We start from the raw sequence: 24989 nt of genomic DNA on the forward strand, positions 1-24989 counted from the left end.
TTGAACAGATTTGGGTGGCCAAGTGGGAACATTTTGTTGGGCAAGCAGAAATTTGTGCATTGATTGGATGATTTGCATAGCACTACATTGGATTCCATTCCACCCAGTATATTTTTTCTTAGTATGCTTAGGTAAAGTAATGCAAGTACCTCTTCCATAGCAGCAATTAGGTTCTGAGTAGATTTGCTGATCTCTGCTCCTGCTGGAGGCATGCCGCTACCATGAGTGAAGAACGCAGAACCTGGACTTGTATGCCCATTCATTTCAACTGTGTAACTTGCTTTCACAGGGCAACAGAGCTGGTTGTGCAGAATAAAATAAACCACGAAGACATAAAGACCCTGAAAAGAAGGGAGTGAAGGGGGGGTGCAAAGTAAGCTTCCAAGTATGACATGAGACTGCTTTAAATACGTTAAGGAACACCTTATGGTGTTCATATGTTGTGTTCAATGACGTACAATTTATGTACCCAATTGTTGAGCTGTACACCTGTACAGTTATTCACACATGATGTTCAATGAGTGTACAGTATGCACTTGTGTACTCAAGAGCTGAGCTGTACAAATCAACAAGTGTACACTCTTTCATAGAAACACTTGCAGATATGTTCAGTGTAACATATATGAACAGGGTTTGTGTTGTGAGAAGACTCTATGCAGAGTGGCAGATTTTCCCTAGAATCTCAAGTGACAACAGTTCAAATGATTGTACTGTACATTAAAAACAAAAACAAGAGAAGGTGTCAAAATAAATAACTGCCGTGAAAGGAAACAGCAAGGTGATGCCCCCAGGGACTCTCTAGAAAGAAAAATAAGCACTGTGTGTTTCTTGTTTAAACCCACTCATCTTTGAAGGTAAGCCAAAAGTGGGGCAACAAAGATTTGAATTTCTCACAACAGTGAGCAAAGAGGCCTTGGATGGACCAGATTTTGATGTACTTTCTGTCCACCCCTGCTCTAGATCTCCTCTTACCATTATTTCCTAAGAGTCTACTAGGAGGAGGTGGGACTACTACAGCAGACCCCCCTCCCTCCCTCTCAGCAGCAGCAGCTCGCTGTCTGCCAGGCTCTCTCAAGTCAAGCAGAGAAAGCTGCTTTCTAAATACTCCCCCAGAATCATGTCTGAGTCATGATCAGGTTTGGGGCTTGTTTTTCAAACCAGGCAAGCTTTGGGCTTGTACAGATGGCAATATTTTTGGAGCAACAAAAACAGCTTTGTTTCTCACTCCTTCTTGCTCTGATCCAGCATTGTTGCTGTGAAATCAATAGATACATGGTGACAATTGGGCAATGGAGATGGGGATGCAGTCCGGCTCCAGGGTGGGTGCTCTTCTTGTGGGAACAAAGACTGCTCATTTATTTGTTTTATGCACATCATGGAACAACAGGCAGGAACCAGGCTCAAATCTGGCACTTTCTGTTTGTTTGCTAAACAGGGCTGCATGACAGCTAACCTGGAAAAAACATGGAGACATTCAACCAGGAGAGTGGGAGATAAAATGTGCATTGCAAAATAATGCCAAATGTGTGTGAACATAGTTGGCCAAAAACTGTGCATCTTGTCACCAATGAGCATTCTCCAACAGATGCCCTCAAGACAGCAATACAACAAAGCTGCATGCACACACACAATGTTAAAAGCAATGGCACATAAGGATGTAAAGTGAGGTTTGTTGGAAGAGACCCAAGGCTCATCTAGTCCAGCATTCTGTTTCCCACAGTGGCCCAACAGATATCTATGCAAGGCCTCACAAGTAAGACTCATTCCTACTACTGTTTCTTAACAACTGGCATTCAGAGGCATACTCCTAGAGGGAACATATAGCCATCGTGCCTAGTAACCATTGAAAGCCTGTTTTCCTATGAATTTCTAATTCTCTTTTAAAGCCATTTAAGTTGCCACAGTCACCCAAAATAAGCAGAGGGAATTTGTAAATAGTCAACTATTTCCAGACTATTGGGATGTTCTTAAAAAGCACAATAGCAGAGACTCAGCTAGAAAGTGTATGCAGAATCAGGAAACGTACCACCACAGCCAAGAAGATTCCAGTGTGGTCGAGGAGGGCTAACAGTGAAAGTTTCTTTCTGAAAACAGAAGCTCCAAATAAGGAGAATAAAAAAGAGCAGAAACTTTGGCAAAAGAATTGCAAGCAGCAACAAGGAATGCAAAGAAAGAATGTGAGGTGCACATCGCTAAAAAGATATAAAGAGGGACAACAAAGTAAGTTAGAAGGAGCATACCAGCATACAGCTGGATCTCTGGATGACAAGGGAGTAAAAGGAGATTGCAAAGAAGATGAATACATTATTCACATCTGTCTACACAGCAGAAGTTGTGGGGCAGATCCGTGTGCCTGAACTAACTTTATTGGGAAGGGACTCTAAGAAACTGGGGTGACTAGAGACAAAGTCCTAGGTCTTATTTGCCACTGTGCTAAAGCCTTTGATTAGACTCCCAGAAATGGGATTTCCAAGTGAGTATTGGGCATGCTTATATTCGTATTGGGCATGCTATCGAAGCCTGTGTTTTGACCTCCTCCTCCCGCTGCAAGGGTTGCACATATTTCCACTTTGGGAGGTGATTGCCCGAAAAAGCAATATAAAAGTTTCTTAAGCAACAATAAAACATAGTGGTGTGTCACCAAAAGTGATGCAGGCAGGACCCAAACATATACATGCATGCATACAGCTGTATTCCTCTTTCACTTACTTAATTACACCCACACCCCTATTCTAATACATATTTGTATACACTCCACCCCATTCCTCACACCAAACACTAAGTTCAATTGACTTTTGTGCTGCAGAAAAATGGCTCCACATCTTGACCTGAAACCACCTAGACTGAGGATGCTGCAGTTTTTACCAACACATCTTACCAGCCAGTATGATTTTATTGGCCAAGCATATGGCAATCAGTGAGCTAAGAAACTCTCTGTAAACAATATACACAAAGAGGGCACATATCAAAGATCAAGATGATGCAGAAGAGAGAGGCAACACATGTGAGGAAGAAGGACCTATTTTGGAGAGTGAAGCAGATGGCTGTGATCACAAAACTTAATTTGTACAGATTCTTGGGTTTAAGAAGCTTGAAAGCTTTAAATGAAAGGACTTTTAAGTGCAGACACAATAAAAAGGCAAGTTTTTGATGCAAAATGAATAAAAAAGAATGGTGTCCCTCCTTTGATTAGGGCAAGATGCACAAGAACCCAAAGGGAATGGCTGATGAGTGTCTAAGCTGCTTAAGCAAGTATGATTCAAAAGGATACATATTAAAGAATAGTGAGTGCACTTTTTAGAAGATCTAGAGCAATCAATTGGTGAAGACAAAAGCAATGGTTTCTCTCTTAATCTAACCATGCCAGTGCTTGAAATGTAGGTCAAAATTTGATGGGATTAAGCAAATTTCGGTGTTTACTTCAGGCCTTGACAGGGCAAAAGAACTTAATTACTGTGTAACTAACTGCTAAAGATATACTGAGAATGTGCAAATGAAAGGCTACATTCCAGGTTTAAATCTTGGGCCAGTTCTTCTTCCTTTCTCCTTTCCAGCTGTTCTATGCCTGATGGCAAATGTCTTCACCTTGGACTTCTCTTTGATGTAGTGTGACTAGTGGAACAACATATTTTTATGGCTATCTGGGAGCAATGGTGTAATTTATCTCAAGTTGTTCTGTCAGCAAAGGGACAGGGAGTCAGAGAGACAAGGCCTAAGTTTCAGGATCTCTTCTGGAAAGTGATATTAACAAGGTGTGTTGGCTTATATTAGTTTTCAATCTGATATTTTCTTTTTTTAAAAAAATAATTTATTAGAAGTTTAGAAATTACAGAAAAAAGAAAAAAGAAGAAGAAACAATAAAAAATTTAAGAAAACATACATTACAAGGGAGGGGTACACTATTTTTAATGCTGGAAATTAGATGTTTAAAATACATCCTCCAAGGTTTTAGCTTGAGCCAATTTGCTTCCGACTTTTTACAGAGGAGGAAGGCGGACTTCCTGTTTTGAGCCTCCCCCTGTTCGTTGCCAAATTCAACTTTTAAAACTCCAAATTCTTCACTTTACTCACGGGTAGTTGCTTTTAGATCCAATTGACAACAGGAAAAAGTCAGCGCTTCTCTGGCAACAGCTGTGCGGCTTCACTCCGTGAAAGAAGAAATAAGCTCGAAGCACCGCGCCGCTCACCCCACTTCGCTCCGGAGCCCCAGAATGGGTTTTCCCGCGAGTAGGGGAGGCGCTCTTGGTGCCCGCCGAATCCCACGTTCCCAGGCTTCCTCCGCCTGGGATTTTTAGGGGGTCCCTGCCTTCGCGGCGGCGGCAGGACCCGATTCTCAGGGAGCGGGTTCCTCTCAATCAGAGGAACTCCGCCATTGCCGGAAGTCCAATCTGATATTTTCTATTTCATTCTTGTTCTTCTTGTTGTTCTTATTATTTATTTCCAGTTCTACGTTGCCAGGTTACTTTGATAGCAAGCTTATAACAATATTTGTTTCCTCAGCATCATTAAAATATCTGCATTCCTTAGTATACCACTTAAATGACCTCCACATCATGAATGGCTTCTTTTGCTACCTATTGAAATTAATGCACCTAACTTAGTTTGCTAATTTTAATGGATCTATTCTGAGCAAAACGTAGCTTTATATCAGCCTGTTTGTCCAAAGCACTAGCATGCCTAAAGAGAAAATGCCCCTAAAAGAATAACTGCATCGTATTTAAACTAAAAACACCTAGAATTAAACTTCTGCCCTATCTTGGCCATTTGTTAAATAATCCCTCCTCCCCAATTCCACATTTGCTTTTTTTAAAGAAGTAACCTCACAAGTTGGTTATTTACAGCACATTTCAATTTAAGCACTCTTAATATTAAAAATGATTGAGTTATTAATTCTGCCATCAAGAATTAGAACTCAGTGAGCTGTTTTGACCGCACACAACCAACCACCACTGTTCCTACGGCACATTTAGCAGCAACCTACAGTAGCAAATATTACTGTTATTACCAGCCCTTTCTGAAAGCTGTATGAACTAGGAATAGCAGCATGAGACAAACCCTTCATATCTGAGGTGTACATGAAAGTGAGGAGGTGGAACAACCACAGCAATTTTGGGTTCTGTCACTGTGGAAACCATTCTCTGGCTGACTGGCAGAATGCTGCAAGTGAAACTTAAAAAAAAAGAACAACAGTAAAAGGAAAGGGATAATTTAAGGAAGAAATGCTACAGTTCTTTCATAGACAAGTTGTCCCTCGGGGCTTATTCTTTCCTCACAGACCCCTAAGTGCAAGGCTACTAAAAATGCTTCTTTATGACGGCAAAATGGTAGTGTCATTATGTTTGAACAGCACTCATCAAAAACGGGCTTGGCCATGTGGAGAATATCTGCACCAATGCTGCACATTGCCATGGATCACTGGCATTGATATTCTCCATGAGATGCACATCTTATTAGTGTTACATCACCTGTATGAAGTCACCACACCACCAGGTGGAAGCCGTTCCAGTGGCCTACTACATTTCTTTGCGTATGACTCTGTCAAGACCTTTGTTCACCTTCTAAGACCCTTCTTGCAGTCCTACCACTGGGAAGCATGCACTTGGAGAGAATAAAACAGCATCTTATTCAGTGGTGGCACCCAATTTATGGAATCACCTTCCCAGAAAGATGTGTTTAGTCCCACTGTTGCCTGCTTTCATGTAGCCACTTAAGGCAGTTATCTTTCAGTGGGATTTTTATAGTTGTTGTTTTAATTACTTCCGTCTGCTCTGTAGTGTTTTACTTGTCTCCACTTTCATTGCATATCAATTTCTTTAATTGTTATGTTATTATACTACTTTATTTTGCTTGTTGAAAGCCCCTTTTATATGTATTGGCAGCCAGTACATAAATTTTACAACAAGCAAGCAAGCAAGCAAGCAAGCAAGCAAGTTCCTCATATGCGTTAAATCAATGAAATGTAGGGAAAGGACCTAATTTGGAGATAATGGTTCCTGTACTTTCTTGCAACTCTTTGGGTCTAGAGGCCAGTCAGCAAGGGGCTACCAAGCGGCTACCAACATAGAGATTCTTTGAAACAGATTCTGCATGGTGATTGCACCATACAGCGGCCATAATATACAGCTCAACACATGGCTCAAACTCAATGCCACCACTAAGAAGTTGCCTTATACAGAGTTGAACCATTGGGTCATTTAGCACACTACAGGCTCTCTACAGTTGCAGGTAAGGATCATTCCCAGGTTGGTTCACATGGGGAGAAGTTTTATAGGTCAAAACAAGCATTTTGAATTGGGTCTGGAAACTAATTGGCAGCCAGGGCAATCAGGTCAGGATGAGCATTATACATTCAAACCATCTCGCCCCGGTAAGCAACCTGGCCACTGAATTCTGTTTTGAACTGTGATGTTAATCTATTATTTGATGTGAGATAGCAAGGCCATTCCAAATACAAGACAGAAAAAAACAGGATGCATTGGCAAATGTGTGTGCGTATTTGTGGACGCGTGTATATGTTGTCTGCAAAGGGATACAAGAATCAAAGCAAGAAAGGCCTATTTTCCTTGGAAAAGACAGACTGGATTTAATTAGTCACAGAATGACTTGAGACCAAAGACATATATAGCAATCTCTTATATTATAGAACATTAACAAAAACAAATAAACAAACTGGTAGTTTTGGCAACTTTTGTGGAAATACCACCTGCTTTGTTCATAAATCCAATAAACTGAGGCATTAGAAAGCATAGTCTAGGATATCACTGTAATCCAAAACGATTGATTTGTCATTTAGTGCTAACCTGATTTTGCTGTTCAGCCCTGCATGTACATAAGCCTTTGTACCTCAGCTATGCCATATTTTAAAATATATCCAAATGGTGCAGCATTTTTACAAAGAGATGCTTGACAATTAATCCACACGTTTTACACAATCATCTGGAAAACCACAGTTTCATAGCAGCATTGGATGGGCTTCTTTACAAGACACAGTATTAGACAAACAAGTAGCTCAACTTCGAAACCATTCATCCCTAAAAGTTCTGATTCTGCAAGATCTTCTGGATTTCCTAGATAATGCTGATCCTTCCCCTGCAAAATGCAGGATGAGGTGCATGTCTTTGTTCGATCCAGGGTTTCCTCAGATTTGGAAAAGCAGGGATGGAAAAACTGTGGCCCTCCAGATATTCTTAGACTACAAGTCCCATCAGCCTTGACCATTGGACCATGCTGACTGGGGTTGATTGGGAGCTGGAATCCAGCTGCATTTGGAGAGCCATAGGTGCTCCATCTTTAATCCTATGAATTAGGTTATAGCAACTGATCCAAGACCACTTGAGGATTTGAATCCAGATTTCCAGTCGAAGTCCAGCAGTCTAATCAAGGGGGTCTCAAATTCTAGAGCAGGATTGGGCCAGGTTCTCCACCCTGTTGTAAACAACAGTGCTGGAAACTTTTCCAGTGAATTTGGAGTGTGCTGCAGGGGGTGCCAAAAGGGAGAAGGAAATGAAGTTGTTACTAGGAGCAAAGGAGATATGCAACATTTTGCGCGGAAGTGGGGGGGGGGCTTACTAATAAAATGGTGGTGGCATTTCAATTTTCTGTCTTTTCTGGAAATACCATAATGATTTGAGACCTCCTACGAGCCACAGGGACTTAAGTGATTTTATAAAATATACTGGGGGTTTTTATATATTAATATAGATATATAACACAATAGGGTAAGTTTCAGCTGGCTCCTAGCTTAAAAAGGCAGAGGAAAAACAAAAGGGGAAGAAAATCAAGGTGCTTCTACGTCTGCCATTTATGCCTCAGTAACGAAAATTTTCCATGTCACTTTGGCAACAGCAAAACAACAAATGTGAAGATTTAAACCACTAATAAACTGATGGTGCAAGCTGGTTTGGAGTTCTTTCTTTCTTTTTTTAATTCAGCTGACCTTTGTCAAGGCAAACAAGGAACACTTGACATTTTAGTTAAAATAAATAACACATAATGATCTTTTAGTTGTGGTAAGCTCCAATGTTGCACAACTCTTTCCAGACAAAAATTATCTTTGTTGCAAACCCATGCTCACACATGAAGAATCCAGAAAATAGTTTCCTAACAAAGCACTTATAAGTCATTCCCTTTGGAGCCTATATCTGACTAATGGCAATTTCTGGGGTGGGGGGAATCTATTTTTACGAAGGTTCTGTATCAATCAAGTTTGAATCAAGTGAACAATTAAAAAGACATACCCACCATCATAGCTTTCACTCATCTGCTCTTGTAAAAAGAAACTATAGCATTACTACATTGTATTACAAAAATTAGAATAGATTAGTTGTTGCCAACATTTGCACCGTGATCAAGTCTGCTTAAATAACTCAGATGGTATCTATCTATCCTAACCAAAGGCTGTGTCCTGACAGGGATAATTTTCCTCAGTTGTAGTGGCACTTTCTAGAATTCCATACATGTGCTCTGATTATAATTGCCCCATTCTTAGATTTATTCTGTTTCGTTACCAGATTTCATTTCACTTCTTCCATTCTTTCTTTTTCAAACAATGTGGGCAAGTGATACTCAGAACAGTACTTGAAATTCTGAAATTTGACCATGTTCCAAACTAAACCACATACTGTTTCTGTTGTGCAGTGACGATTTCCTTTTTCTGTAAAAGCTTTGCATCTGCAAAGGAACAATGCAGACTATTCATAGTTTACTAATTTGATATAACTCCTCAGAAAGAAAAATGAAATGGCTTACCCAAAAGTATTTAGCATATTCTTTCTGTATCTCACACTTTTGTTCTCAACAGCTATTAATGCAGAGCAGGCAAAAAAACCCAACCATATTGGGAAACAAAAGTTATCAGGGGAAACAGCTATGGTATTGGGAATTTTTGTATTTAGTCTAGTAACTAGAGGGGAACAAGATAATGAATTAGGTGGAAAAAGTGGACATTTCTGCCAATTTGTTTCAATGACTGACTTTGAGTCAGTCATTGTATTAGGAGAGGGAGAGATAATATTCTGTTTATTGTCTCCAGTCCATATGGGTCATAACTTTATAAACCTTGTTCATAGGAATCGGGAAAACGTGGCCCGCCAGATATTGTGGGACTCTGCCTCCCATTGGTGCTGGCCATGGTACATTGCTGGCTGGGCAGATGTGGGTTAGAGTTCAACAACATCAGGGGAGCACCCAGTTGGGGAAGGCTGCTCTAACTACCACACCTAATTGGCAGATTGTTGCCATCGTCAAGCTGTGGTTCTGAGCTCCAAATGGTGCATTGCCAACCATCAAAGCTGGAAATAGAATGGTGGACTTAATCTGATCACACAAGGCAGCTGTTATGGTCTTCAGATGCAGATGTTAACACGTATGAGGGTCTACAATTCCATCCTAGTAAAAATGATTGCAGCTGCAGCTTTTAAGAATGAATCATCTTAGTTCTAAAGCACAGTGAAACAAAAGTGCAGAAAGGTTCACTTTAACCTTTCGGAAAAATTAATTTGTGAATCAATATTTTCCTCTTTGCTGAGTTGTTTTATGGCCAGTGGTGGTATTATGGCCACTGACAAACGTTTTCATCACTGAAATGTTAAGTGCCAGAAAAGCTGAAGAGAGATAGGAGTGGGAGAGCTGTAATGCGATTAGGTGCCCTCCCCAACACACAACTGCTGCTGAGTGCTGGCCAATGCCAAATTTAGAAGTAATTATTAGATTTGCCTCTTAATTAGGGATGATTTTTGGAACGCTATCAAACAAAATAAAAAAGAAGACTACAGACAGCATTGTTTCACTACCCTTAGCTAGCAGAGAACATCATTCTCACTTGCGGGTTAAATGGCATTAGGGTAGCACATAAAAAGTTCCTTTTACAGCCTGTGTGTAATGCAAAGAAAAAGGAAAGTGCTGTTATTCTGTGGCCCATTCAATGCAAATCAAAAGAGTTACAGGAAACTTCAGCATCAGTAAGCTACTATTAAGAATTGCGTAAAAGAGCAATATTCAATATTCTTTAATGAGGACAACAGTGAAAGAGGGTGAATACCTCTCCCCTCCTTTCTAGAACTGTATCTGAGTGAGCTGACTCAGGAGGCATTATCTGAAAATGCCCCAGACCTATGATGCTGAAATTCAGTAGTTGCTGCCACTACACTGTGGTAGCTAGCACACACACACACGTGTTCCATAACCACTTCCTGGGTGGTCAAGTTTCTTTCACAATCATCTATTTATTGCCTTCCTCCTTCTGCCTTTCTACATCACCTCCCACTTTACAACCACTGTAGCTCCATCTATATTATTCCACATCAGGGCCTTGGGAAACAACCATCTAGGCTTTCCTACCACATCTCATTTCAATATCTCGTCATAGGCAGTGACCCACACGAGCCTGTTCAACTGTGCCCACTGTGGAGACTGGCCTTAGTTTTATTTTCAGTTCTATGAATCACAGAATCATAGAGCTGGAAAAGACCTTGAGGATAATCTAGTCTAAAACCCTGCAAAGCAGGAACATGCAGCTGCCCCTTATGGGGACTGAACCTGAACCTTGGCATTATCAGCACCATGCACTAACCTACTGAGCTACATCATATGCCATTACTAAACTCCATTTATGTATCAACACAAACTTGAATACAGGTTGATAAGGAGAAGGGAACACACTTCTACAGCACCATAGGCAAATCAGTTTATTTGCAGTTTTGCATATGTTTGAGCATTAAGTCTGTTCTGTCCCAGTTCCATGTTACTTTAAAAATAGCCTTGCTTGATCAGAGCAAAGGCCTGTCTAGTCTAACATATTATTTCATACAGCAGCAAACTAGAAACCTCCAGGAAGTCCACAAGCAAGACATGAGGACAGCAACCCATTCCCATGGTTGTTCCTCAGTAACTGGTATTCATACAACCACAATGACTTGAATAATCAATAGCCTTCTTTTCCATGTATGTCCAATCCTCTTTTAAAGCATCTAAGCTGCCACAAATTGCCCCAACATGTACTTTCTATGAAGCTTAATTTGGGGCAATCCTTCAGCCTCCTGCACTCCACCCCATTTGGTTGAGCAGCACACCCCAATCTCCTGGATAGGCTTTCTGTGAGCACAGATTGGTGCACAGGTGGGAAAACATTCCTTCTGTGAACTTCCATTCACTTATATTAGGATCCAAGCCATTGGGAACTTTGTAGGGATTACATTTCAGAGAGTTGTCTGTTGTTAATCTCTCTCTCTCTCTCTCTCTCTCTCTCTCTCTCTGTGTGTGTGTGTGTGTGTTGTTTTTTTGGCTCTTACTTCCTTCAGGTCCTCTTAATGGCATTAAGTTGCAAAAGTACCCAGAGACATGAAACTAGTAACTGAACTGAGCGCTATTGATTGGCAGCTGGCATTGGGCAAATGGAAGCATTTGGAAGAGAAGGGAGTGGGAGATGGGAGATATAAACAGTAAAACCGAGAAAACTGGATCATGATTGGCATGAAAGGAAGGGCTGGAAGCTGCAGATGGGAGTCTAGTGGCAATGAATGGACAGCATAAAACAGCATACATCTCAAAGGATTTTGAACATTATTGTAACTTGTTGCTATTACATATTGCTACATGTTGCTTTATTCATCTGGCTCCCTCTCCAGAAACAGTTAAGGCAGAGATAAAAGCTTTAAAAGACACTCTGGAGACTGGATATTTGTGTCACATCTATTTTGCAATGTACTATTTGCAGCTTGGAATAAGCTTTCCTGTGCTAACTATATCCCTGGAGTTCACTCTACCTGTCACTAATCAGTGAGACGTAAAATACATCAGTGCTTTGAAAAAAATAGTCCTTTTACTAAATTTAAATTGTGGTTAATAACCTGGGCTACTCATTCTGCTTCCCCTTTTCTGTTGATAAATATGCACTGGCTGCTTCTGGACATGAAATATAGTGTTACAGTAAGAAGTCTCAGGCTTGCTTCCTTGCCTTCTTCCTCTTCTAGTGAGCCAAGAGAGAGAGACTGGAAGCTTCCATTTTCATATTCGATGAACCACAATTTGTGATTAATCTTAGCTATGGTTAGCTGAAACAAATCAATTTCATTGGCTTGTTTTATCATTAACCACAGTTAGTTGGAAGAAACAGCAAACTGCAGTTAAACTAAAATGGAAATGAATGCAAGCTCAATGCTCACGATGGTTTGTTCTCAGAACACTGAACTATGGTTTAACATTACGTCTAAACTAGACTATTAGGAGTCCCACAGAGATTGGGATTGGTCAGAGGGCTAGGAGGAATGGGATAAGGATGCAGAATGGGAGCAATGGGATCCTAGGGAGGAGCCCAGAGTGTTGGGTACTACCAGACACCCTGAGAATCTCATCAGTGGTACTCCTGTCCACCTGCAACTTGGTGGATGGAAGGGTGAGGTCCAAATCACCTGAATGACACAGGCATCATTTCACAGATAGTCACTGTAGGGAAGCTACTAGAGGTTGGCAGGGCCAGTTAGAGACATACCTCTGCTCAATCTGCCTCCCCTCCCCCAAACTGGTGAAAAAGATGTTTGGAGCTTCAAAGATGTGGGTACTTTTAATTCTGAGAAAGTGCTGTGGGCACCAGAGGGACATGGCATATCAAAAATAGCTGTTATATTAAACCTGGTTGACAAAGGAGTGTTGGGCCTAATGAGCACAGCAACTCATCTCCACTAGGTCTTGTCCCCATGAAGCAATTGCTGAGACTGGAGGTCCCTGCCTCCCCATTCCCTTGGCTCTGAGCCTTCTTCCCTTGGTGGTTCCCCCAGCTGGCTCCTCCCACCATTCTTCTGTGTCCAACTAGTCCATGACATCAGGTACCCATAAATGAAAAAGAGAGCATCTACATCAGCCACTGCCATACTCGCTCACAGAAATAGAAGATGATTGTACTTTTCCGCTGTTCAGAATAGATGGAAAGGTGGGTGTCCTGGCATTCAATAAAATGTGGTCATGTTTAAGGCAGGGCGATGTTCAGTGTAGGTGAGACCGAGCCAGTGGAAATAGGAACGGGGTAAGAAGAGCAAATGGTCTATGGTGCACTGCGGATTTTTAAAGGGATATTCACCAAGATTTCCCCAGGGCACCATAGTGGGCATTGGTGGGCATACTGGCACCTGCAGGCACTGTGTTGACAACCCCTGAATGGGTGTAGGTCTAGTATTTTCCTAGCTGTGGTTGCTAAAAAGCAGCTGATCCCTCAGTGTTATTTTAAGGATGTGTCCTTAAGCCACATATGCCAGGAAGAGACCCAGACACTACAATGGGTACTTGCAAGTACTTTGACAATCAGGCTCCATATGTAAACTCTCTTAATTCTGCCCTCAGATTAAAAAAAAAACAACTTTTAATATTTAAACACTAACCCCACAGAAATCAATGAGATTTCCGGTGCATATTATTTTATTCTGCTTCATATATTTTCCCATGGTTATTCTAATAAAAAAAATACTTTGCCACTCCCAGGCTATAGTTCCTGTCTTAGTCCATCATCTAGTGTGACAGCAAACTTCATCTACACTAAAAGAAATATAGGATGTAGCTGTAGATCTCTTCTTTTTCTTATGCTGTTGGCACCAACCTATGCCATCAAACCATCATATACCACATTATCATACATGTATATAGACATCTCTCGCATGCTGGATGGTGAGTTAAGAGAGGAACTCGAACTGCATTTTATTAAGATGTCACCATAACCAGCTCTGAGTAATGTCAGTGTTTTAAGTATGTAGATATCCCAAGTTGTCTTTTCTCTTCTCTGTATTCAAAGTTTGGATTTGGCACACTACGGTAAAAAAAGTGCCTGGTTTTCAGCTAAAGCGAATAAAGAAGAAATCTAACTTACCTGAAGGCAGTTGAAAATGACAAAGAAGACCAGCATCCATAGATGTCTATAAGCCATGTGCAGTCCTCCCCAAAGCCATGTAACGGAAATGAGGGCAAACAGGTATAAAACCAGTGGGATTTCTAGAAACAATTAGAACAGGGGAATTTATCAGCTTTGTTAAAAAAATTTTTTAAAGTTTCAGTCTTGAACTGTGGGTAGAGATGTTTCTAAGTTCTCAATGTCTGCTTTGAACATCAGAATTACATAACAAGGGCAATCAATATAGTGGTGACTGGGCAGTTTCTGAATCTGCCCTTTCCTTCTTTCGGTCAGCTTTTGAGAAGAGCCATGAGAACGAGAGCACCATCTGCTGACTAATTCATCCCAAAGGCTGCCGAGCAAGATCTGAAATGATGTATCTGGCAGCAAACAGTGGGGGTCAGTGGGTGCAGCTCTCTTATGAAACACACGGGGGAAAATTACTGCATTTCGGGGAGGACAAAGCATGTTTGGCCTCTATAAAAGCAGGTTGGGAACCAAGTGAAAGACTTGCTGAGTCAGCAAACATTGGCTTTCCAAATAATCGAAGTGCTGATGAGGGCATGGGAGAATTCGGAGGAAGAAAAAAAAAAAGAATTTAGCATTTAGATGAGCAAACAAATTCCTTAAATTCCATGAAAAGACTGATCAGGTGATACCAGATTGATCTTTGGTATTGACATTGCACTCACAATGGATGGCAAAGTCTGTATTTGCTCAGTTTTGTACCTATCAGACTGTACAGTTGTTCTGCAAAGCATTGCCCTTTCTCCACATTATTAATTAATGCCCCTTCAGCAAAACTGACAAACGAGTGACGAGAACAACACATGGGAACACAGTAGCTTATCCGCTCTCCCAAGCTCACTTGCCTTTGCTTGATGCAAAAGATAAATCATATATTGAGGCAGGTAGGTGACAGCATGGACAGCTTCCAGCCAGGCAAAGAATAGCTGCTTAAAGGATTTCAGTACAATTGCCTTCCTCACCATCATGACACTGATATTTGTAAAACCCATTGTCTGTTTCTGTTCACAAAACAGGGGCTGCTTGAAGCAACAGGACAAATGAAGGCAGGTGGTAAATACTATGGAGATTTCTCCATCCAAGCACTTTTAAGGCTGCAATCCTATACCTACTTACCCGGCAGGAAGCACCACTGAACTCAACAGCACTTTAGAAAAAGCATGTACAGTAAGTTTGGTTTTAATAAACGCCGTAAGTTTGGTTTTAATAAACTTATGAGGTAAAATTCAATGATGTGCTATCTCAGTTTGCCAGATGAACAATGCTTTCTCCCTGAATACAGTTGTGCTTGTTTTCTTGCCCCACCCCAGCCAAGTTTTTTTCGGGGTGGGGGGGACCTGAGGGGCGAATGGGGGAAGGAGAGGTAGGAAATAGCTGCAGCACAAATTAAAGCCCTTGAATAGGTCTCTTTCAACCCCCTTCTCTCTCTCTCTCTCTCTCTCTCTCTCTCACACACACACACACACACACACAAAACACACAGGCATACACTGGAACGGCCCTTTTTGTCTTTATTATTGCAAGAAACAGGCACTGAGTTCCATCAGACACGGAGGGGCTTGTCACGTGTGCATGATGTCACACATGCGACACACATGTGATGTCACACGTCAGGAGGAGCCCGCAAGGCACGCTGCTGCCACGGTGAGGCCTGGCGAGGCCCAGCCCCTCACGATTGGAGGAGGGGGCGGCTCAGTCCCTTCCCCACATACTTTGCAGCCCACAGAGTTGGTGCCTATGACAAGAAATATTTCTGGCAGGGCAGTCACATCAGCAGGCTCTTCTTTCACTGGTTAAGGAAGAACTCCAGGATTCACCCACACCTGTGGCCAGGCAGTTCTGCAGTATCTTGGGCCTCTCAGAAATCCTCTAAGACAGTGATCACAGGACTACATCCTTTGAGATGTTTTCTTGCTTCTTTTCACAGTAAACCAGATTTACATTGTAATTGCAGTATTATGTGCCTTGGACTTTTTCAAACAGCTGCCTATCCAATACTGATACCCAATATGGAAAAAGGAATCATCTTAGTCAAAGATTTAAATGGACGTGTCCTTAAAAGGCCCATACAGAAACAGGATACAACCAGGATACAACCAACTTTATTCGCACCATGGTTAGACCTATCCCAAATTCCTGCCAGCCAGGCAAGTGGAAGGTGTTTTCTTCCCAGGAAATTGTGTCTTATATCATTAAAGTAGCTATCTGCTGTTTGGTGTTAATTTGCATTCATGCTCTTTGCTTCCATTTTTCACTTTAAATGTGAACATCATACTAAGCCACTAAGTGTTATGAAATGAGAAATTAACGCAACATATTGAAAGCAATTAAAAAGCAGCAATGCACAAAGTACTGGGGTGTTTTGTTTTGTCTGAATGGTTGAGCTTAAAAAGCAAAACAATATAGAAAATTTGTGCAAGTTTGGCCATCTCTTTCAGACTTCTGCTTATGCAGCTTTGAAAGTTGGACCGGGGGGAGGAGGAGGGAGAACACATAAACTACTAAAGCTACCATGCTTAGGCACAATGAGAAAAAAGGATGATTAAGCTAACATTTGGCATAGGTTTGAGCTGAAGTTAAGTATAGGAAAGGGTTGGGGGAGAACTGCACAGTCATTCCATGGGAGCTGGGTGTGTGTTGGAGGCTGCAAACCACTGCATGGGTGGCAGATATTGCCTGCTTTTCCAAACATGGACTCCTTTCCTGGCCAGCCTTTGTGTGAGATCATAAATTCTCCAACAGGTGTGTACGTGATGTCTCATTGCTCTTCTCACATCCATCCCACCCCCCACACATCTGAGTGGATCGGCCACAGTCCAATAGACTTGGTGAGGTACATTTTTAAAAAAATGCTTTGTTGTATTAAAATGTTAAGTTCAGGCCTTGTGCAGCAAGTGGCATAATTAAAAGATGCTGAAAGTGTGCAGAGCTTCCTGTTTTTCTCAAATCATTTGGAAATTCAGCTCCTGTTCTATTATGTTGCAGTTTTGTCAATAACAATTGCTTCACTATGGAGTGTTTAACCTATTAATACAATGCTGAAATCCAGCCAGTTTTCAAAAGTCAATAGCTGGCCGAGCACTCTGCAGTGACATTTTGTCCTGGCAACCCAGCATATTTTGATCAAACAAAGCATTCAAAACAAGAACAAATAAGACTTGCTAAGCAGCTCCTGGGAAGCCTTAAAATACATGCTTTGGAAAAAAAGTAAGGTATTGCAGAAAAAGAAGAAGTTGTCAATAACATGTGGTTAAAGGAAACATTAGCTAAGAAATGAAGGGATCTAACTGGCTTTGTTAACTAGATCCCAGTCTCATACAGACACATATTGCATAGGGTGACTGAGGTCTAAGTATCAGAACAACAATCAGAAAAACACTAGGAACAGTAACCACCTACAATTGCCAGGAATAAAACTCAGAAGACACAATATATCAACAGAATGGTGGAACAGTCAAGCCTTTAACAGAATAGTGTAGGTGAGGAATGTAAAATGGAAATTTAAGTTGAACATTAAAGGCCATTGTTAGGACCTTGCCTGGCTGCTTTACAAATACTGTCAAACAACTAGCTCTTTATCAAACGAGAGGGATAGGAGATTCTGTTTAACTTTCCATCAGTACTATCTATGTTTTGGAAATATATGCATCAATTGACTTTTGCATGGCCAGTCCTATGAAATCTGCTACAAAAGTTCTTCACTACTTAGAAAGAAACTGCAGGGCAATGTGTTATCCTGAGTTGCAGGTGCTTATGCACATGGTTGGGTGGAAAGCCTATAGAAAGTAAGGTTTCATTTTAATCTTCTGTATCTTATGAGAATTGCAGCCGGATGCTAGATCAAATTGCATTTGCTGGGGGAAATATTGAGCACAATCCAGCACAACGTAAACATCGATTCAATGGGAGAAGTCAGCACACATTGAGTTTCTCCCATTTAAATCACTGTTTTATTTTGTGGATGAAGAGGGACAGAGGAAAAACTGTAGCTAACATAATTTTCCCTTTAAGGATGACTTATCAGGATCTGCATCCAGGAGCCTTATCAAAATTATGTACAGAATTAAGTATACTTAGACTAATAATTTTCTTTTATTAAAAAAATGCTTAAGAGTACTAATGCACCGAATGATGCCATATGCTTCTTTTATGTAAAAATAAAAGACTAAAATAACACCTTTCCAAGGGGAATGTTTAGGATAATATAATGTTTTTATGGTATCAGAGCCTCAGCTGAGTAATAAAAACTAAATAATCTGCAAAGGCCATGCTATGAATGGCCCACTACGTTAAGGAACAGAAGGGAAGAATGAAAAGTTCAAACTTGCTTTTACAAGCAGCAGACATGCCCTTTGGTGGAGCATGTCACTGGCAGCTCAGCTTATGCCTTAATGAATTGTGCCTTGCTCGGGTGTTTCTTTCTTCAGCACCATAAACATACTTAACAACCCAATCCTATTTATTCAGTGCCTAGTCCCACTGTGTTCAAAAGGCATTATTTCTGAATGAAAGTACATACAATCACATCTTAAGTTATCCGATCAAGCAAATGAAACTCAACTGTCTCTACCTGAGATAGAAGTATCTGAGCCTTTTAAGTATTCCACTAAAACTACATGTCACTTGCTAATGTGTATAAAGGTTGCCTGGGATAGCTCAGTTGGTAGAGCAGGAGACTCTTAATCTCAAGGTCATGGGCAGTGCCAGATTTACGTATAAGCTAAACAAGCTATAGCTTAGGGCCCCACTCTCTTGGGGGCCCTAAAAAAAATTAAAGGGAAAGAAAAACCTGGATGTACATTTCCAAAATATAAGATAAAAATCAAATAACATAAAACTTACATACAGCAACAGTGTTTTGTGTTGTGTAGGCTCCTATGATGTAAGTAATGGGCCCCGCCTACTAGCCTGCTCCCTAAAATATCACTGGTTTGCTCATTTCTGTATATAGGTTGTCTACATTTTGCATGTGCAAATGGCTTCAGATACCTATTAGGTCCATAAATTACCATATAGCATATATTCAACATAAAAAACAGTGTCAATTTGTTGTTGACAAAGAACAGCTGGACATATAAAGGGCCCCATTGCCTTCAGTAGCTTAGGGCCTCATCAAACCTAAATCCAGCCCTGGTCATGGGTTTGAGATTCACAATGGGCAAAATAATCCCTTCCAACTCTCTACGATTCTATGATGGTTCTTTTAAAACTATTGTGGTGGGGACAGTCAGGAGTAGGGCTAGCAGCAGAGTGGAAAGAACTCGGAGTCACAGAATCAAAGAATCATAAAGTTGGAAGAGACCACAAGGGCCATCGAGTCCAATCCCCTGCCAAGCAGGAAACACCATCAGAGCACTCCTGACATATGGTTGTCAAGCCTCTGCTTAAAGACCTCCAAAGAAGGAGACTCCACCACACTCCTTGGCAGCAAATTCCACTGTCGAACAGCTCTTACTGTCAGGAAGTTCTTCCTAAAGTTTAGGTGGAATCTTCTTCCTTGTAGTTTGGATTTACAAATCCTTATCATCTGCATGGAAAGGGCATGTGTGTGTTTTCTGACCAAAGAGGTAGGTGAGGCTAAAGTTGCACACATTTTCCTGTATAGTATGTTAGCATATTGCACAGATAATTTGTGCCATTTCAACTATACATGGTTGAAAACCAGCTTGTTGAAATTTTGCAAGTTAAACACAAGCAAAGCAGAGAGCTTAAAAGCTCTTTTTGTGCAGAGAAAACCCAGTTTGTGCACAGAAAACACAGCCTAAGAGGAAACTGGCTTTTAAGTCTTGTGCTGTTACAGTACTTTCCTTAAGAAGTAAAGCAGTGAAACCTTTCTTAAGGAATACTGCTGGGATGGGAGACACTTTGGGTCATTCATTAGTAATGATTAGAAAACTAGGTTGTTGGCAATACAAACTAATAAGCTTTATTTGTCAATAAATATCTGGTCCTTGATCATGATTTTGGCATAGCTTATTGGAAAAGATATTTTTCAGCTGTCAACCAAGGATCAAAAGATTTTCAGGGTTTGAGCCACAGTGATTCATGTTTGCCCTTTAAATGTTAACAATTTTATGTTAGCTTGAGTTTGGAGATCAGAAAACATTTGTGCAAATGGTTTAAGTACAGAGTACACCATACTTTGTTGCTTGAGTTAAAAATACTAATTGCTCAGCACTGAAAAGCAATGAAGTCAAGAATGTATGGCACTTCTAGACTGCCCCTATTTTCCAGGAGGGATTCAAGTACATACTGGAAATTTAAGCAGTGGCGTAGCGTGGGTTGTCAGCACCCGGGGCAAGGCAAGTAATTTGCACCCCCTAACCCGTGGATTTGCGCCCCCTAACCCTAACCCCCAGATGTTGCGCCCGGTGTGGCCGGGCCCCCCCTGCACCCCCCACGCTACGCCACTGAATTTGGGTTTACACAGTTAAGTGGAGTAAAGTGCTCTGTTGCCCTAGTAGTGCAACAAAGCCACTTAAAAAAACACCACTCTACCCCAGACCATTTGTGATTTAAAAAGTGATGGTGAAATGTACGAAAAACGTGGGATGAAGAAATGATTAATGGGAACACATATAAACACTCCATGAGCAGATCAGGATGAATGTTCATTGTTGTAGAACCTCCCCTCAAACAAATAAAAACAAATGCTCAATAAAGACCAGACACAGTGCACACCCTCAAGCACTGCTAAATATCTGAATCTTCTTTGTAATGTCAGCATATTGTGTTCATTTCCCCCCTGGCTATGGTGTTTACATTACCCCACCCCCCAAAAGCCAATAAAAAGAATAATTGGAACATTGTGTTAATAGTGCCCTGAGTTTCTTTGCAAATATTTGCTTTGCTTCTCTCTCTTGAGTTGAAAAGGTGACATGATGTGTTTAAATTTTAATATATTTTTAATTAGTTGGGGGGAAACTATTCTGTAAAGTAACTTTCATTCTCTTCATAGCAGGGCTAGAAGGACAGAAATTGATCTGATGGGGGTGGGGGAAGAGGGCAAGATTCTGCCAAAGGAAAAAGCATTTTAAGGCCTCCTGAATTCAACGAGAACAATTTGAGAAAACACTTAACTGAACTCTCTCAAACAATTACATAATGAGCTTCTTACTGCTGTTTAATCTTTTCTCAAAAGTTTATGCATGGGCTGCCCCAGAGTTATGTTAAGGAAGGAAACAGAGTCTCAGGAAAAATGTTAATCCCAAAGTAAAGCCACTTTTAGTAAAGGAAAGCCAGCAGCGGACAATGCCCAAGTTGGTGTCGAAGGAAGAAAAATTCAGATATGCTAAACTGGGCAACTTACCAGAATGCCTATGAGCTCTACATTGCTCCCCAGGCAATGATCCAGCAAGGAACCATACAACTTCCCTGCTTTGGGTGAAAGAAAGGGAGGAGGGAAACCCCACATACTTATGGTGAATTGTGAAGCCTCCAGTGAGCTCTGAATTATGATCACTGTATGCGATTCCTTGCTTGCCAGATCATGAGCCAATCAAGGGGTTTTGGACACACAAAGTAGTTGAAGATATATCCTTCCAGACCAGCCCTCATTTAGATTTTGCCACAGACTGTCCTAGTATTAACCTTATTGTATTTCTCATACATACATGCCTGGGGTGGGAAGCCTCAGGCGGGTGGGACGCAGGTGGCGCTTTGGGTTGAACCACAGATCCTAGGACTTGCCAATCAGAAGGTCGGCGTTTCGAATCCCCACGATGGGGTGAGCTCCCGTTGCTTGGTCCCTGCTCCTGTCAACCTAGCAGTTTGAAAGCACGTCAAAGTGCAAGTAGATAAATAGGTACCGCTCCGGCGGGAAGGTAAACAATGTTTCCATGCACTGCTCTGGTTCGCCAGAAGTGGCTTAGTCATGCTGGCCACATGACCCGGAAGCTGTACACCGGCTCCCTTGGCCAGTAAAGCGAGATGAGCGCCGCAACCCCAGAGTCGGCCACGACTGGACCTAATGGTCAGGGGTCCCTTTACTTTACCTTTATTTCTCATACATACATGCCTGGGATGGGAAGCCTCAGGCCATAGGGCTGAATGTGGCCCTCCAGGGCATGCTATCTGGCTCTTGGGACTCTCTCTGGCCATGCCCCTCATTGGTCCTGCTGCAAAGCCTCTTCTTGTGGTTTTGCCTAGCTAGAATGTGCCCTTGAATGTTAATGTGTATCCTCTATCCAGACAAGCAGTGTGTAGAAACTAGCCTAATGAGCAAACAAAACAAACCCCCAAAACTTCTGTGTGGGAATTGTGGAGAGAAAATGTAACAATGAATGGGTTTGGAATGGGGGTGGGGAAGTAAACACTAGTCAGAAACCTCTCTGGGCACAGGATTAGTAGAAGGCAGAAAGGCAAAGCAACAGTCCCCTGAATTAATAGTATCACTGGGTCCCTAAATCGGGTACAGTGGTACCTCTGGTTACATACTTAATTCGTTCCGGAGGTCCGTTCTTAACCTGAAACTGTTCTTAACCTGAAGCACCACTTTAGCTAATGGGGCTTCCCACTGCTGCCATGCTGCTGCTGCACAATTTCTGTTCTCATCCTGAAGCAAAGTTCTTAACCTGAGGTACTATTTCTGGGTTAGCAGAGTCTGTAACCTGAAGCATGTGTAACCTGAAGCGTATGTAACCCGAGGTACCACTGTAGTGCCAATATGTGGCACCATCTGAAAAATGGTCAGTAGAAAAATACTGCAGATACCTAAGGGAGGGGTCGGGAAGGGTAGTTTAGACTGTTTGACATGTCAGGCTTCATTAGCGAAGGTGGTATCTGAATTGTAATTATACTTTGTATCGATGCCTGGGGCATCAAAGCTTTGCCATCCCAGATGTTCAGGAACAAACCAAACAAGATTTGTTTGTTCTTTTTTTTAATATAAATATATATGATGGGTTTAAGTGGAGAACTGGGTGTGAACATTTGGAAAGAGATATATTAAAAACAGTTAATGACCTGTTGGCAATTCAAAAGAAGTTCCATACATCATTCCCCTTTATCAAAACTTGTCATCTGTTAGTCAATTACCTTGCATTGCTGCTATATTCTATGACTCAGCATGCTCATTTCTAAGGTAAACACATATATGAATCATCCGCATGCAATGATTTTATATATATCTATATCTGGGAGTGACTTACTGGAGCACGTGTATTTCTGAAAATCAGAGCATGGCAAGTGACCTGCAGGGTTGAGGTGTAAAAATTTAGAGCAGCTAGTCACGTTCTGTTCTATTGTTTGGCTATATTTTTGCAAAAAATAAAAAATGCCCTAGAGATTTCAGACTTGGAACATCAAACTAGATGATCCTACTTAAAGTCCAGAGCAAACTGGATCAAACTTGCAGATTCTCCTGATGGGGCTATGCAGAAACGATTTATGTACTGCAAGTGTACTGCCTTGAACAAACATTACACACTTTTTGTGTGTAATAAAAGTCCAAGAGCCTGCAAAGCTGCATAAGGAAATGGCAAAAATGCAAGGGGGGGGGATGCATAATCATTTCCCTAACCACTGTTTTCTCCCCTTTAGGAAAACACATGTTGGTACACCATGGAAGGGAGCAGGTGGGATGGAAGGAGGGGAAAGTGGTGGGTTGGGGGAAGGAGTTTCTGCAGTGGCAGATGTAACTACTTGGGCTTCTGATCCATAGGCTCAAGCTGTTAGCTTGTTTGATTTTTTTATTTTAGCTACTGTTCCATTTGGTTTCTGTACAAATATTTTTAAAACTCTTGGCAAAGAACAAAACACTTTGCAGCAAAGTTATACAAACCAGCCTAGAAAACAATCTGAACCAACTGAAACCTTCCAAATAAATAAAGCAATATGGTTTCATAAGCTGAATATGTTCGTATTTCAGAAAACAGAAAACAATCTTTCCCTTTTTGGAGATTTGTAATGCTGAAAGAATGGCCAATGGCAACAGTTTTGCGTGGCTGCAGTAACACAGCAACGCTGAACATTTCTAGGACAGAATCTCGCACACCATACAGAATCATGGGAGTTCAGTTTTCATCTGTAAAGAAGATCTATTCATAGGCCCAGCAGAACTGAAGAAATGCTTCAAAAAGTTAAGGAAGGCTGCATTCTATGCAGACGCCCCATTGATTGTGGTGGGGCTTAGTTTTGCGTAAACATGCACGGATTGTGCCATTTGCCCAACATGTTGAAATGTGCACTCACAACTTACTGATAGCTCACAATCTCTCACTGCTGGTGAAGTCCACAAGCCCCACTCTAAACACTGCAAGGAGGAGTCTCTCTTGCTGCTATAGGTCATATATTATGCATTAACCACCTTGCTGTCTGATGGAATGTTGAAGATCCTAGCTCTTTATTTGTAAAGAAATTATGGTACCTTTTAGAATCACCAAAGCTGGTGTCACTAACTTGTGGGCTTATAATGCACAAATGCAAGGAAAGCAACATACTGAAACTATACTGAAACTGGTCCCTTCCTCACTCAATCTCCAAAGCCTCATGCACAGTTCTCCCTCTACCCTTTCTCCCATCTTCTTACATGGCAGATGTGTAACGGTAACAGTAGCGGGAGGTCCCTCAACCTCCCTCAGGTGCCTGGAATGCTGCTGTGAGTCAAACATCAATCTGGGAAGTGCAGTTTCCCATGTCTATTTTCACAGTTCACCAGGTACAGAAGTGAGAGGCAGAGATGCCCCGCTCTGCCGCCAGATCCAGATAAGTGATATCACTGGGAACACAGCTGAGCCCAATTTGGTTTAGCTTTCTTCCATAGGCTTTGTGGGGGTGGGGGGTGGGGAACAGAATCCAGCTGATTATTGAGCTCTTCCAGATCCAAAGCAGGTTTCTTCAGAAGTCATGGCACTATTCTAAAGTGACCAGGACTACTCTCTCTCTCAAGGACCGAGAGAGACATTCTCTCCCTACTCAGTGTAATGAGGCACTAGGGGCAAAGGGAAGCTGCATCTGCAATGGACAGTTCTCAACGAGGCATCTTGTCTATGCAACCAGGCTTCAACAACTGGAACTCATCCACCGGGGCTGGACTAGGTAGTGCCCTAGATACCACCAAAGACTGACATTGGCATTCAAGTATCAATGG

The 24989-nt window shown here is 41.5% G+C and overlaps 1 protein-coding gene across 4 annotated transcripts in view; it reads right to left on the minus strand.

Annotated features, from left to right (window-relative positions):
- Positions 1-24989, minus strand: part of ADGRV1 (adhesion G protein-coupled receptor V1) — a 230132-nt gene that overhangs the window by 9593 nt on the left and 195550 nt on the right. For 3 of the 4 annotated variants that reach the window (XM_083403548.1, XM_083403549.1, XM_083403551.1), the window contains 2 exons: positions 13853-13974; positions 150-341 (listed from right to left, as the gene is read on the minus strand). In XM_083403548.1, the coding sequence (XP_083259674.1) occupies positions 150-341; positions 13853-13974 (314 nt within the window). Of the gene's footprint in view, positions 1-149; positions 342-13852; positions 13975-24989 lie in introns of those variants that run through there. The other variant, XM_083403550.1, reaches the window with a different exon arrangement.

The sequence above is a fragment of the Podarcis tiliguerta genome (genome assembly GCF_965153285.1).
Source record: "Podarcis tiliguerta genome assembly, chromosome: 11".
Taxonomy (NCBI): domain Eukaryota; kingdom Metazoa; phylum Chordata; class Lepidosauria; order Squamata; family Lacertidae; genus Podarcis; species Podarcis tiliguerta.